This window comes from Pelophylax lessonae (genome assembly GCF_965119305.1).
Source record: "Pelophylax lessonae genome assembly, chromosome: 9".
Taxonomy (NCBI): Eukaryota; Metazoa; Chordata; class Amphibia; order Anura; family Ranidae; genus Pelophylax; species Pelophylax lessonae.
Genome location: NC_138776.1, coordinates 62,313,127 through 62,328,826, shown reverse-complemented (window position 1 = coordinate 62,328,826; position 15,700 = coordinate 62,313,127). Strand labels below are relative to the sequence as shown.

Below are 15,700 nucleotides of genomic sequence, written 5' to 3'. Positions count from 1 at the left end.
AGAGGGGAGATGAAAGAGAGGGGGGATGCAAGAGAGAGGGGGGATCTAAGAGAGAGAGAGGGGGGATGAGAGAGAGAGAGAAAGGGGGATGAGTGAGAGAGAGAGAGATGGGGATGAGAGAGAGGGGGGATGAGAGAGAGAGGGGAGGAGGATATAGAAAGAGAGAGAGGGGGTGAGAGAGAGCGAGGGAGGTGAGAGAGGGAGAGAGAGGGGGGGGTGAGAGAGGGGGGGTGAGAGAGGCGGTTCTAGCAAGCAGTGGCCAATAGAGTCTCAGGTGGAGGGGGGTGGCTTTTTTGCTGCCCCCCTGCAAAGTGCTGCACTAGGCCTGGGCCTTGTTGGCCTAGGCCAAAATACAGCACTGGGAACACGGTCATACTCTCCAGATAAGCCGACAGGACACATCGATCGAAACAAAGTAATCCACAAGAGCTCCAGATCACCATAGACAGACAGTCACCAATCACAATAAAAAGGAAGAAGAGTGTCCTCTGTTACTTCCTGGTCCCTCCTTGGCTTCTCTTTCATACAGCCAGCTCAGTGGGGTGACGTTGTCAGTCTCTCCCCACGCTGCCGCCTCCGCTCCCGGTCCCCCGGTCCTCCAGTCTCTCTGTCTGGGGGGGGGGGGGGTCACAGTTTGCATGTCAAACTGTGACCCCCTCCCCCGACAGAGAGAGACTGGGGGACTGGGAGCGGAGGCGGCAGCTTCGGGAAACATTTTCAATTTATTTATTGGAACTTTTATGAAATAAATTTATTGTACTCAATTTATCAATTTAGGTTGACTGTATTATATTTGTATGTGTTCTAGCGCTGCACTATTTTTCACATAGATTTATTGCTGGAAGCTTGTATTTTTCCGGTGCTAGCTGCTCCCCTCATTAGCGCAGTGTTCTTCTCTTGTTTATGTAACCTGTGTAAATACACATAGCTACTCCAACCCCTGAGGAAGAGAAACGTTGAAACACATCAGATCCCGCCTAGGACTTTTTATAAATAGTCACAAGACTGCTCTGTGTACTATATCCTAGGCAGGAATTTGAGTGTTTTAATATGCTGGGTCCTGTTATGATGGGCAATGTTTTTCTAGAAATGTGTCAGCCTTGTTTTTAATCGTATGATTTTGTACTTCCAATATAACTTTTTATTTATACATTGTAGTTATATTTGGGTGGCTTGAAAGTCCAATTACATACATTTGGAGAGTTGTATACCATTGGCACTCCACTCCTGCACATCCTTCCCGCTGTCATACCTTCTGCACTCCTTTCCTGCACAAAATGCCCACTGTCATACCCTTGGCACTCCTCTCCTGCACATACTGCACGATGTCCTACCCTTGGAACTCCTCTCCTGCACATACTGCCCGATGTCATACCCTTGGAAATCCTCTCCTGCACATACTGCCTGATGTCATACCCTTGGCACTGCTCTCCTACACATACTGCCTGATGTCATACCCTTGGCACTGCTCTCCTACACATACTGCCTGATGTCATACCCTTGGCACTGCTCTCCTACACATACTGCCCAATGTCATACCCTTGGCATTCCTCTCCTGCATACTGGCCATTCTCGTACCCCTCACCCCCCTCTTCTGCACATAACGTTTGCTGTCATACACTCTGGATTTATTGCTGTCCACTAAAATATGTTTTCAGCATTTTTTTTCTTCCGCGCACATTTGCATATTCTTAGAATGGAAGATGTTATATGTACTTTAAATTTCCTTTTAACGGTTACATCTGGATTATTTTATTGTACCCACTTACCTCTCTCTCTTTGTCTCTAGATCCCACAGTGGTGTGCAGAATACTCCCTATCTGTTCACAATCAACACGGGACGGTCATATGTACCCAGGTTCAAAAACAAACCGCTGTCTGGCTCGCGATGAGGGTGGCAGATGAAATGGATGTCAATATTGGACACGAAGTTGGCTATGTGGTGCCTTTTGAGAATTGTTGTACTAACGAGACTATCTTAAGGTTAGTGCTGATCCTATATTTCATCCTTGTGCCTTGTCCAGCTGTCAGTTCGCACCGCAGAAGTAGGATGACAAGATAACAGCTCTGTGGCCAGCAAGTCACTGTCATTGAAAAGCAGCAGCCTGTTCACTGGGAAATTTGTGTCTGTTGTACATCAGTTATAGAAAAAGCAGTAACTCTGCACAGCTGGATTGTTTTATTGAGTACATTGGCAGCTAAAGCAAATTAATGTAATTTTAAGAAGTAAAATTGTAAATCGTTATTTCTCTTTTGTTCATTGACGGACACAGCTTCAGATCTTCATAACCATTGGGTTATACTGCCCCCTACAGGAGTAGGACACTAGGCAGAAAAAAAGTCTGGCTATGCCCATGGGCAGTCCCAGGGGGTATACATCCTCTCTCTGCTATAGACACTCAGTTTTTTTTTCTGCCTAGTCAGGAGTAAGGACCTAGTTCCTTGCTGGGATCTTTTGGTCCTGAAAATTTTTCTTTTTAGATAGAAATTTGTTCTCCTGGATTTTTCCTGTGGGATCTACATTTAACTGCCAGAGTGGGCGACGGGCTGGATAATCTAGATCCAGTGGTTACCGCAGTCTGGCCAGCGAGCACGCACAGACCTCAGTTCCGCACTAGGTCGGCCACGACATAGCCCCACTGGACGGAGGCTGGCCTGCGAGTTAAACGACAGGTCTTGGCCCGAGTCGCAGAGTTCCTCCTGGCTGACAGCCCCCCATTTCGATGGAGAGGGGTTCTGTCTGGAGCAGTGCCCGCCTGCGTCCTGGTATGGTGAGTAGCTGTCCCTCCTTTCCCCCTGGAGGATTTTGGGGTTGTCATGGGCCCCTCTTTGGGACAGTCGGACCCCCAGGTTCCCTTCCTTCTTATCAGGCACCTCCCCTTGTCATCTGTCCCCCATCCTACCCCTCCTCCCCCTCCACATATGTTGGGGCTGTTTGGGTGGTCTGATTCACTTCCTGGGGTGGGGGCAGGGCGCTATGCTGGCAATGGAGGATGGGGGGTGCACCCCTGGCGACCAGACCGATTGACTGTCCTGCCAGGGCCCCCCATCCTGCCTGTGTCTGTCCTTGAGGCCTGGGTTCCCTCTTGGGTCCCTGTAAGCCTTTTGGTGCTGCCATTTTGTTGTAGCCTGTGTGTTTCTATACACGGCGGCCATGTTTGTGTAGTCCGGAGGCCATTTTGTGGTGGTTTGCCTTTGAAAATCGTGACAGCCATGACAGTGGAGCCCTGTGGGTGGTGATTTTGGCGATGGGAGCCCCTCCTCATCCCCTGGTGCTGACTCCTGGATCCTTTCACTTCCTGATTGCTGCGCGGGGAGTACAGATTATCTTGGTGGCTGCAGGTGCCTGTTTCTGCTGGGGGGGGGGGGGAGTCTGTTGGGGTTCTCTCCCTCTCTGCTGAGGATCGCTTGGTGCTTGTGCCTGGCATCCGGGTGATGCTGCCAACGCAGTGAGGGTTGTCCCTTGCAGTGTTTAACACTTTTGGTGGGGTCCCCCTGGAGACTCATGTATTCTTTGGAGCACATCTCCCCACCTGATCTCCTCTCTGAAGCTGTGGGTCCCTCCGGGCCCAACCATCCATCAATGCACTGACGGCGGTCCTGGACTCCTTTGTGTCCCGGGTGGAGGTGGTCTTAGGGCGGCAGGCTAGCAAAAAAATATTTGTCTCATCAGATCCTGAATCTGATTCGGCTGTCGCAGATGTGGGTCACCTTGCTGGGTCTGCAACCACACGCCCAGAATCTTCTGATAGTGAGGATGATTCCTCCAAGTGTGCAACCGTGCATGAAAAGGCGCTGGTGGAAACACTGATTGTATTTGTGCGTGAGACCTTGAAGACAGAGGCGCAGGTTCCCTTTGGCACACAAGCCATCCAGAGCGGCAAAGGTGTTTCCTTTACCCACCTATTTTGACAGAATTGTCGCTAAGGTGTGGGATCCCTAAGCGCTTTACAAGGTGTTAACCCTTTATGAGGAGTCCCTTCTTAAGAAGTAGATTGTTCCACTGGTGGTGGACCCAACGGTTTCCAGATTGAACAAGGCAACCATGATTCCGGTTGAAGAGTCCCTGGCCTTTAAGTATCTGGCTGACAGGAAGGTGGAGGCTGTGGCCTGCAATATGTACACCGAGGCCGGTATTCACCACACGCCGTGACCTGGAGGGAGAACAGCTCCCCCTGCCTTTGTTGAGTTCAGGGGCTGCAGTTTATCTGTGATGCCTCTTTAGATGCAGCTCCCCTAGTGGCTTGGCTTTCTGTTTTGGCAGTGGTCCTTCGGTGTGTCTTTTGGCTCAAATGCTGGTCTGCGGATCAGACTTCTAAAACGGCCTTGACTGCTCTTCCCTTTCAAGGAGTTCACCTGTTTGGAGCTACCCTGGATGACATCATAAAAGGTCTTACAGGGGGAAAGAGTACCTTTCTTCCACAGGCTACTAAGGGCAAGGAACCTTGTCGTAGATGTGGGCCTTCCTTTTCTGCTCATAAGAAGTTTTTTCGTCCCTCAGGGTCAACTGACAAGGGCTCGAAGCCTTTCAGGGCCTCCTCTGGAGGATCCAAATGAACTTGTTGTGGCAAGCCAAGAGGGGGCTTCTCCAGACCCGTGGACAAGGCTCCTTCAGCATGAAGGTGCGCCCTCACCTGTATCGGGGATGGGGGACGTCTTTGCTGGTTTCTGGACCAGTGGACTTCTCGGGTGCAAGACAAGTGGGTCCACAGAGTCATTCGGTCCGGCTACAAGATTGAATTTCGCTCTTGTCCTCCAGCAAGTTTCTTTCCTTCCAACTTGTGCCTGTCCCCAGACCACTTACAGGGTCTGTTTGGGGCGGTACAAGACATGTTACATCAAGGGGTGATTGTCTCAGTTCTGACTTTGAAACATTTTCAGGGTTTTCACTGAAGCCTGTTTACAGTTCCCAGGAAGCAAGGCAAAGTGCGTCCAATCCTGGACCACAAGGCACTGAACTGCTTTGTGCGGGTGCAGACGTTCAGAATGGAGTCCATTCGCACGGTGGTAGCATCCCTGCGTCAGAGGGATTTCCTCGCCTCTATCGATGTCAAGGATGCTTACCTTCATGTTTCATATATGTGCCAGTCACCAGCGCTTTCTCTGATTTGTCGTGGGAGAGGAGCATTATCAATTTGTGGCATTACCCTTTGGTCTCAACTCTGCTCCTTGGGTCTTCACAAAAGTGTTAGCCCCAGTGCTAGCTTTGCTACACCAACAGCAGATTGCATTACTGGGCTACTTGGACGATCTGTTATATGAATAAAGCCGGCACACGAAAAGTCTTATTCCAAGTAAAATTCTTTATTCCAACATGGATAGCGGTGACATGACAAATTTTGACGCGTTTTGGCTTTACGCCTTCCTCGTAGCACGGACAATCTCCTTCTGCTCTTGTGGAAAACCTGGAGATCACAATACCAACTCTGCGGGAGTTCGACTGGATTCTAAATTTTCAGAAGTCTGCCCTGGTTTCGTCTACAAAGCTGGACTATCTGGGCCTGACTCTGGACTCTGCCTTAGCCAGAGTGGTCCTTCCTCCTGGACAAACTCCAGAAAATTCAGGCTGCAATTTATCTCCTGCTGTCCAACAGATGGTCATCCCTCCAGACTTGCATGTGGGTGTGGGGCCTGATGAGTAGGGATGATCGAACTTTTGAAAAGTTCGGTTTGACCAAAACACCCGAACTTCCCTGTCACACCTGGGCGTTTTTGTTGCAGGCGATTATTGGGCATTTTTTGGGCGTCTTTGGAGGCAGGCATGACATCGGAACTTCTGTATAGGGGTATATATACACACACATATATATATATATATATATATATATATATATACAGTGGGTACGGAAAGTATTCAGACCCCCTTAAATTTTTCACTCTTTGTTATATTGCAGCCATTTGCTAAAATCATTTAAGTTCATTCTTCTTCCTCATGAATGTACACATAGCACCCCATACTGACAGAAAAACACAGAATTGTTGACATTGTTGCAAATTTATTAAAAAAGAAAAACTGAAATATCACATGGTCCTAAGTATTCAGACCCTTTGCTCAGTATTTAGTAGAAGCCCCCTTTTGATCTAATACAGCCAGGAGTCTTTTTGGGAAAGATGCAACAAGTCTTTCACACCTGGATTTGGGGATCCTCTGCCATTCCTCCTTGCAGATCCTCTCCAGTTCTGTCAGGTTGGATGGTAAACGTTGGTGGACAGCCATTTTTAGGTCTCTCCAGAGATGCTCAATTGGGTTTAAGTCAGGGCTCTGGCTGGGCCATTCAAGAACAGTCACGGAGTTGTTGTGAAGCCACTCCTTCGTTATTTTAGCTGTGTGCTTAGGGTCATTGTCTTGTTGGAAGGTAAACCTTCGGCCCAGTCTGAGGTCCAGAGCACTCTGGAGAAGGTTTTTGTCCAGGATATCCCTGTACTTGGCCGCATTCATCTTTCCCTCGATTGCAACCAGTCGTCCTGTCCCTGCAGCTGAAAAACACCCCCACAGCATGATGCTGCCACCACCATGCTTCACTGTTGGGACTGTATTGGACAGGTGATGAACAGTGCCTGGTTTTCTCCACACATACCGCTTAGAATTAAGGCCAAAAAGTTCTATTTTGGTGTCAGCAGACCAGAAAATCTTATTTCTCACCATTTTGGAGTCCTTCAGGTGTTTTTTAGCAAACTCCATGCGGGCTTTCATGTGTCTTACACTGAGGAGAGGCTTCCGTCGGGCCACTCTGCCATAAAGCCCCGACTGGTGGAGGACTGCAGTGATGGTTGACTTTCTACAACTTTCTCCCATCTCCTGACTGCATCTCTGGAGCTCAGCCACAGTGATCTTTGGGTTCTTCTTTACCTCTCTCACCAAGGCTCTTCTCCCCCGATAGCTCAGTTTGGCCGGACGGCCAGCTCTAGGAAGGGTTCTGGTCGTCCCAAACGTCTTCCATTTGAGGATTATGGAGGCCACTGTGCTCTTAGGAACCTTAAGTGCAGCAGAAATCTTTTTGTAACCTTGGCCAGATCTGTGCCTTGCCACAATTCTGTCTCTGAGCTCTTCAGGCAGTTCCTTTGACCTCATGATTCTCATTTGCTCTGACATGCATTGTGATCTGGAAGGTCTTCTTATATAGACAGGTGGGTGGCTTTCCTAATCAAGTCCAATCAGTATAATCAAACACAGCTGGATTCAAATGAAGGTGTAGAACCATCTCAAGGATGATCAGAAGAAATGGAAAGCACCTGAGTTAAATATATGAGTGTCACAGCAAAGGGTCTGAATACTTAGAACCATGTGATATTTCAGTTTTTCTTTTTTAATAAATCTGCAACAATGTCAACAATTCTGTGTTTTTCTGTCAGTATGGGGTGCTATGTGTACATTCATGAGGAAGAAGAATGAACTTAAATGATTTTAGCAAATGGCTGCAATATGACAAAGAGTGAAAAATTTAAGGGGGTCTGAATACTTTCCGTACCCACTGTATATACATATATACACACATATAGGTGTGAAAGTAGCGGAACCCCATCCCTGCGCTAATGAAATTATTTGCAGGGATGGGGTTCTCGCTCCTATCACACCTATATGTGTGTATGTGTATATATACATATATGTGTGTGTATATATACCCCTATACAGAAGTTCAGATGTTATGCCTGCCTCCAAAGACGCCCAAAAAATGCCCAATAATCGCCTGCAACAAAAACGCCCAGGTGTGACAGGAGCGGAACCCCATCCCTGCTCTACTAATAATTCTAAGAAAAATGATCTTTTTCTTATGGCGGTCACCCTGACATGGATGAGTTCTGTCACCCTGGCAAAGCAGTCAGTCAGTTCACCCTAAACTACACTACGGTCACCCTGACACTTAACACTTTCCCTACAGAAACTAGATTATTGAATCCAGCTATAGTGGTATATAGTACCCTAACTACACTAGATATCCCTTTCCTCACACTAATAATTGCTAAATGACACTTTTGCAGCAGGAGTAACAGAACTGCTTCCACTCTCTTCCACAGCCCCTGTATTACAGTGCTAGAGATTTGGTGGGCTATATTATATACTGGGGGGCGTATTCACTACTGATTGGCCTCTGGACCCCCTAGTCACTCCAATCACATTCCTAGCATCCTCCTGCCCCCTCAATTGGATTTTACTGATGTTTCTGGTCCAATCACTGGCTTTTAAAGCCCAGTTCCTGTCCCATTGCATTTTGGGCGGTTCTGGTTGCCGAATTCCGAACTTTTTCCGCAAAAAGTTCGGAATTCGGCCGAATTTCGAACAGTCAATGTTCGGGTCAAACCGATGGTCGACCCGAACCATTCGATCATCCCTACTGATGAGGTCTATCTTTTGAGGAGGTTCCGTTTGCACGGTTCCATACAAGGTCCCTACAAATGGAGATTCTGACCAAATGGGACAAGACTCCACAGTCTCTGGACAATTGGATCCAGCTGAGTTGAGGAACGAAGGAATTCCTGCTATGGTGGCTTCGTTCTCCAGCGCGTCGACTGGGAAAATTCTTCCTTCCCTTGTATTGGACAGTGGTCCCCACGGAAACCACCCTATCCAGCTAGGGAGGCGTCCTCCGCAAACATTCTGCTCAGGGGATCTAGACGCTGGATGAGTCTAGACTACCGATCAATGTCTTAGAACTCTCAGTGATCAGACTGTGTCTGGACCATTGGACGGATCGTCTAATTAATTGTTCCATCCGACAATGCCACGACTGTGGCTTATGTCAATCACCAAGGGGCACAAGAAGTGTCCTGGTGGCTCTGGAGGTAGCCAGCATTCTAAGGTGGGCAGAGCGGTTCATTCCAGCCCTCTCCGCCGTACACATTCCCAGAGTGGAAAACTGGCAGATGGATAACTTCAGTCAGCAGGCGTTGGACCAAGGGGAGTGGTCCCTTCATCTGGAGATGTTTCATCAGTTGTGTCTCAGGTGGGGCATCCCCGCGGTGGATCTGTTTTGCGTCTCGGCTCAAAAGAAAGGTGCAATGGTTTGTGGCTCGTTCAAGGGATCCTCTGACAGATGCCACAGATGTGCTGGTGGCTCCGTGGGGTCAATATCATCTGCTTTTATGCCTTCCCTCCTCTCAAGCTTCTGCCCAGACTTCTATGCAGGATTGAGGCAAGAGGGATTCCAGTCAACTTAGTGGCTCCGGGCTTTGTAGGCAGATCTGGTGCAGCTGGTCCCTGACATTTCTTGGAAGCTTCCTCTCAGGGAGGATCTGCTGTCCCAAAGATCGATCTTCCGTCCTGCTTTACAGTCGCTGGCTTTGACGGCTTGGCTGTTGGAATGCCAGGTGCTGAAGGATAGAGGTTTATCTGAGTTGGTGATTCCTACACTGTTAATAGCTAGGAAATCTACTTCTAGGAGGATTCACCATGATACTAGGAAGATATACATTGCGTGGTGTGAGTCTCTTGAGATTCATCCTCACTCCTTTTCGGTGGCTCAGATCTTGACCTTCCTTCAATGGGGGGTTGAACAGAAATTGGCCCCCGAGTACCATCAAGAGCCAGGTATCAGCTTTGACGGTCTTCTTCCAACGACCTTTGGTCACTCACTCCCTGGTGCATACCTTTCTTCACGGTGTCCGACATTTGAGTTCTCCCAGCGCGGGCTCTGTTACTGCCTTGGGATCTCAATTTGGTGCTTTCAGTCCTCCAGAAGCCTTCCTTTTGAGAACCTTTTGGAGATTCCCCAGAAGGTAGCCATCATCTCTGCGCGCAGGATGTCGGAACTGGCGACATTGTCCTATCATTCACCTTACCTGGTGATTCAGAGAGATAAGGTTCTTCACCCCTGTCCGTCGTTCCTTCAAAAGGTTGTCTCTAAATTTAATTTGAATGAAGACATTGTGTTGCCTTCCCTGTGTACCAGGCCTAAACATCCGAAGGAAATTGCCTTGCATGCTTTGGATGTGGTCCGGGCAATTTGGGTGTACATGGCAGCTACTGGGTCTTTCAGGAAGTCAGACTCTCTCTTTGTGCTCACGGATGGGCCTTGTAAAGGGTTGTCTGCTTCTTCTGTGACTTTTTTCAGATAGGTCAGACAGACAGTGATTCAGGCCTATTCCATCAGGGGTCAGGTTCCTCCTTTCCCTGTTGAGGCACGCTCTACTCGGGCGCTTAGTGCCTCCTGAGCTTTCCGTCATCAGGCATCAGTGATGCAGGTTTGCAATGCGGCCACTTGGTCGTCACTGCCCGCTTTCACAAAGTTTTATAAACTGGATGTGTTGGCATTGGCGAATGCTTCTTTTGGCCGCAAGGTTTTGCAGGCTGCTGTTGAGAGGATCTGATCCTTTTCAAGGGTGAATTGTTTTTTCAAGTGGGCTCCAGCTTTGTTTTGGTTTAGCTCCTGTTGCCTGGTTGGCTAATGTTTACCCTTGGGAATTTTTTTTGCTGTTCCCACCCCTTTAACACCGCTTTGGGACGTCAAAACGGTTATGAAGATCTGAAGCTGTGTCCGTCAATGAACAAAAGAGAAAATGGGATTTGTGACTTACCATAAAATCCATTTCTCTAATGTTCGTTGAAGCACACAGCACCCACCCCTCTGTGGAGTTGTAATTCTTCTGACACTGCTTGTAACTAAACTGAGTACCTATAGCAGAGGGAGGGAGTATACCTGGTACTGCCCATGGGCATAGCCAGCCTTTTTTGCTGCCTAGTGTCCTACTCCTGTAGGGGGCAGTAAAACCCAATGGTTATGAAGATCTGCCTGTCAGTGAACATCAGAGAAATGGATTTTACATTAAGTCAAAATCCCATTTTGTTGGTATTTTTCACAATTAACCTGTTTTGTTGAAGGCCAGCATATTCGCCTAATCACATTTCATCTATTTTGCTGTACATGTTTTATATCAGGAGTGCTCAACCTTTTAAAGAGCGAGGACCACTTAAGTGATTTGATAACTGGTCGTGGGCCACAATAAAATTTAATTGGTTGAGAATTTCCAATTTTTTATTTTAAATAGCCTAGTAAAGATTTTATCAGTTTCAGTGGGACCAATCCCCGTTATCCTTGTTTATTCACAAAAAATAAAGAAAACAAATGGACAGGCAGACCTGATCAGACTGATCGTATGAAAGGGGCCTACTGCAGCTTTCCTGCAGGTTCGCTATGCTTTGCCATAGACTTCTTCTATATTATGCAGGTGTAGTGCAATTTCTGTAAGATCACCAAACCTGCAGGATATAATATGGCTCAGTGCAGCTAACCTGAAGGAAACCCACAGGTGCAGTGCACTGCACCGGCGGATCAATGTGAATACAGCCTAATAACCCTTTTTTTAAAAAGTGCTCATATATGCTCATTGCAAAACAGTGATTTTCAAAGCGATAGTAAACTTATTTTTTTGAAAAGTTGTTGACAGGCAGGGTATTTATGACAAAAGACACCCGATCGTCAGCCATCATGTACAATGAGCCACGCACCTGCAGCTCAGCGAACGTTTACGGCCCAGATCTGTGCTGCTGCAATGTGACTCCTTTTGCGCATGCAATCAGCCGGTAAAGATAGAAGCGCCTGGGACCCTCCCGATCGATCACAGAGCAGTGCTGGAGGGTTCGGTTTAACAGGTAATTATGCCATAGTGCTGTGCCTAGCAATAGGAATAAATTACTGCAGACTTACTACCACTTTAATAAGCTGATCTTTTTATTTTTCAGTTTTTGCTGGCATCCCTGGCTGTTAGAAAGGTTCCTTTCCCATGCAGAGTGATACCAAATATACTCCAATTTAAAGCAAAAGAACAACCTTTTACGCTCAAGAGAAATGTTCTGGCAATGATAGATCACACTCCTTCAGTTACTCCGCTATAGACAAAGCTTTGCAGCCCCCTCAGGGCTGGGTATGCCCAGAAGTGACACTACAAAATATAAAAACAGAGGACGCACCAGCCTTGTGCATTACCATTGTGATAGGTTTGTTAAAATATTAAATCAGAAGTATACTCACAAACAGCATAAATTGACGAGCATATCAATATCCAATGGTAGATAGAATAAACCAGTGTGTGGTCAGCAGAGGTGCCCAAGTGGAGGAAAGTTGGTATTTATTGGTCATGAAAACAGGTTAAAACACCAATGCGTTTTGTGGCTCTTTAGTGGCAACTTCATGAGGAAAAGGTGTACAGGACACATTCCCACTAGTGTGTGGGATCTATCTGCATTCCTTCAGCCCAGAGTATACTGTTACTTGTTACTTACTTTTCCCATACGTCAGCTGAATAATTCCCCTAAGGATCTTTCTTGTGGCTTTATCTACATCAATATCCACAATGTCCTGGACACGCAGGTCAACCGAATAGACCCCCACCCTAAAAAGATCCTTTGAATTGCTGACTCATTTCGAGGAGTGATTCCCTCTTTCTCAGCTCTGAGGAAGCGGGGATCTCCCCTCAAAACGCATCGGCCATTAAGAGGGTCTTCTTGTGGTTGGGATCCATTTGGTTGACCGTAGTGTCCAGTACATTGTGAATATTGATGTACTTGTCAATTCATGTTTTTTGTGAGTATACACCTGTTTTTATTCTTTTAAAAAAGCTATCACAAAGGTAATGCACAAGGCTGGTGCGCCTTCTGTTTTAATATTTTGCAGTACCAAATGCACTTTGCCTGGGACTGGAGGGAGCACTATAGAGGAAGCATTGACTTCTGCAGCTTCTGCTCCCTCCTCAGCTACTTGCTTCCTCTGGTGCCGGCTCCATCCACACTGATGCTCTGGGATGGTGGATCAGCAACCCACAATCTGGGCTTGCCGGCCCGCCATCCCAGAGCAGGAGGTCGCGGGCCACATCCGAGCCACTGGTTAGGCACCCCTTGCTTTAGGTTAAAAAGGTTAAAAAAGGCTGCTATAGACTGTCCATGCCCATCAATAAGAATTTGGCAAGCTATCTTATTTTCAAAGTTTAGCCCTGAAAGAAATGCATCTGCTATGACCACGTTATAGCACTAACCCTAATCCATGAATGCAGACAATGACTTATTCATGTAGCAGTGTATGTGTGATATCCTGACGTGTTCATACTGTGTGCTGTGTTGCAGGTATTGCACAGATGACATGTTACTAAGGGAGATGATGTCCAACCCTCTTCTATCCTGTTATGGAGTCATAGTTATTGATGATATTTATGAACGATCAGTGTCATCGGACGTTCTCCTCGCATTCCTTAAAAACATACTCTTGGCAAGGCCTGAACTGAAAATTGTGCTCATCACCCCTCCTGAGTTGTCTGACAAGCTAGTCACTTACTACGGCGGTGTCCCCCTCATTGTGGTAGCATGCTCACATTCTACGGAGATGGTCTACGCCCCTGGCGTGCAGAGGGACCCTTTCCTCGCAGCCATCCGGCTTCTGCTTGAGATACATCACTCTCAGGAGAAAGGGGACATTGTTGTCTTCCTGGCTTGTGAACAAGTAAGTGGGTGTGAGTTTTGGGCTTTTTCTGCACATTCAATGCTTTCCAGAACAAATTACTGTGAGCTAAATAAATAGAAATTAGTGGATGTCAATACACCGTCTGCCAGGGCTGCTTTTCCTGCCATCGGAGGTTTCTAGAATATTTGCAGTGGCATATACAAGCTACAATATGTGTGTGTGATTGTGCACGGTGAGTTTTATAGATCTTGCATAATTTTTCTTTTTTTTTTTTTTTTTTTTAAGAAGGAAACTATAATGATTTTCAGCTACATGTATTTGATTTTGTTTTTTTTAGCTCAACTAATGTTATTTTTTTATTGAAATATACATTTTTTTTCCACAGGGGATGTCACCTAGTGTAAGATGCTGTCTGGATTCTGGCATTAGTGAATTGTAGAACAGTTAAGGGCCCATAGACCGTTTTAAAGTGGAGTTCCACCCATTTTTGGAACTTTAGATCTATGTAATCCCCTTTAAAATGGCTTTTACCAATGGAAACTTTTTTTTTTTTTTTTTTTTGCTAGTAAATACCTTAATTTCTGCTTTATTCCTCCTCTCCTCACTTCCGGGTCCGATCGGCGATGACGTCCTTTGGCGATTCACAGTGTCTGCTGGGATATATTCTATTCCAGAAATCTCGCAGTAGCTGAGCTGTACTGAGCCGTGTCTGCCCCGCCTCCTCTCATTGAGTTGTATTGTATGAATGTATTAAGGCTGTTCTCTGCCCCGCCTCCGCCCCGCCTCCTCTCATTGAGTTGTATTGTAAGGCGGGGCGGAGGCGGGGCAGAGAACAGCCTTAATACATTCATACAATACAACTCAATGAGAGGAGGCGGGGCGGAGGCGGGGCAGGTACGGCTCAATACAGCTCAGCTACTGCGAGATTTCTGGAATAGAATACATCCCAGCAGACACTGCGAATCGCCGAATGACGTCATCGCCGATCTGACCCAGAAGTGAGGAGAGGAGGAATAAAGCAGAAATTAAGGTATTTACTAGAAAAAAAAAAAAAAAAAAAAAAGTTTCCATTGGTAAAAGCCGTTTTAAAGGGGATTACATAGATCTATGTATTCCAACCTATAAAAAATGGGTGGAACTCCGCTTTAAATTCCAGACTATTCAGCAGTAATTTGAACTGTAGGAGGCCCTGCATGCACCACCCAACTCAACAAAAGTTGATTTAAAATTGACTGGGCCAGGTAAAAAAAAAAATGGCTTAATGTTGACTTCATCCTATCAGATGCAGTCACTGCGTGAAATGCTGTCTGGATTCTGGCATCAGTGAATTGTAGAACAGTTAAGGCCCCATAGACCATTTAAATTCCAGACTATTCAGCAGGAATTTGAACTGTAGGAGGCCCTGCATGCACCACCCAACTCAACAAAAGTTGATTTAAAATTGACTGGGCCAGGTAAAAACAATATGGCTTATGTTGACTGCATCCTATCAGATGCAGTCACTATTCAGCAGCGCCATTGTTTTCAGGATACTGTGGCTGCCTGGATTCACTAGCCGGCAGTGGAGATTCCTCCATCCACGCTGTTAGCATGGATGGGGGAATGCACTGGTTTTCATGTGTTCAGCCCCATATATGGCTGTAAATGGAGTAAATGTTTTATATCTAAACACATCCGTAGTATTTGCTGGATATCCTAATTAAATTACTTATCGCTTTTGCTTGTTGCCTGGAACTGCTTGTGAAGGGTAAACTGTTACTCAGGAAAGACAATGGTTGTTGCAGTGGTTATGTGTTTTGTTTCACAATTTATACTTATTTTCAGGAAATAAGAAAGGCCTTCGAAATGATCCATCAGGAAAGCTTACACATGAACCCAGCACTGGGTGAACTGCATCCCATTCCAATCTATCCTCATCACAGTCTGCCTTATTACACGCCGTACGATGGGCTGGCCCACGGCGGCATTGACCGTGGGAGGAATGTGGTGTTAACAAGCAGCCGTGGCGAGTCTCTGGTCTGGATAAGCAACGTGCACTTTGTCATTGATATTGGACTGGAAAGGAGGAAGGTAAATTTGTTTATTTCATTCTATCTTACTGCTTCTCCCAAAATATATCTCATTATTAAAGTATATGTCAAGCCAACTTTTTTTTTTTTTTTGGATAGAATGGAGAAAGGATAGAACTACTGTCAGATTTTTACTGTTATCTGGAGAGGTTTTTACTTCTGACAGCTGACGGGTCATATTTAGTTCTTTCTGTGTTGCTGTTTGTGAATTTTTTCCTTCACTTCCTGTCTTTTAAAACTGTT

At 46.4% G+C, this 15,700-nt stretch overlaps 1 protein-coding gene across 3 annotated transcripts in view; it reads left to right on the top strand.

Annotated features, from left to right (window-relative positions):
* The window catches only part of DHX32 (DEAH-box helicase 32 (putative)), a 186,961-nt gene that overhangs the window by 94,025 nt on the left and 77,236 nt on the right, over positions 1-15,700 (top strand). For all 3 annotated transcript variants that reach the window (XM_082269371.1, XM_082269372.1, XM_082269370.1), the window contains 3 exons: positions 1,790-1,983; positions 13,055-13,427; positions 15,213-15,458. In XM_082269371.1, coding sequence (XP_082125497.1) covers positions 1,790-1,983; positions 13,055-13,427; positions 15,213-15,458 — 813 coding nt within the window. The remainder of the gene's footprint in view (positions 1-1,789; positions 1,984-13,054; positions 13,428-15,212; positions 15,459-15,700) is intronic.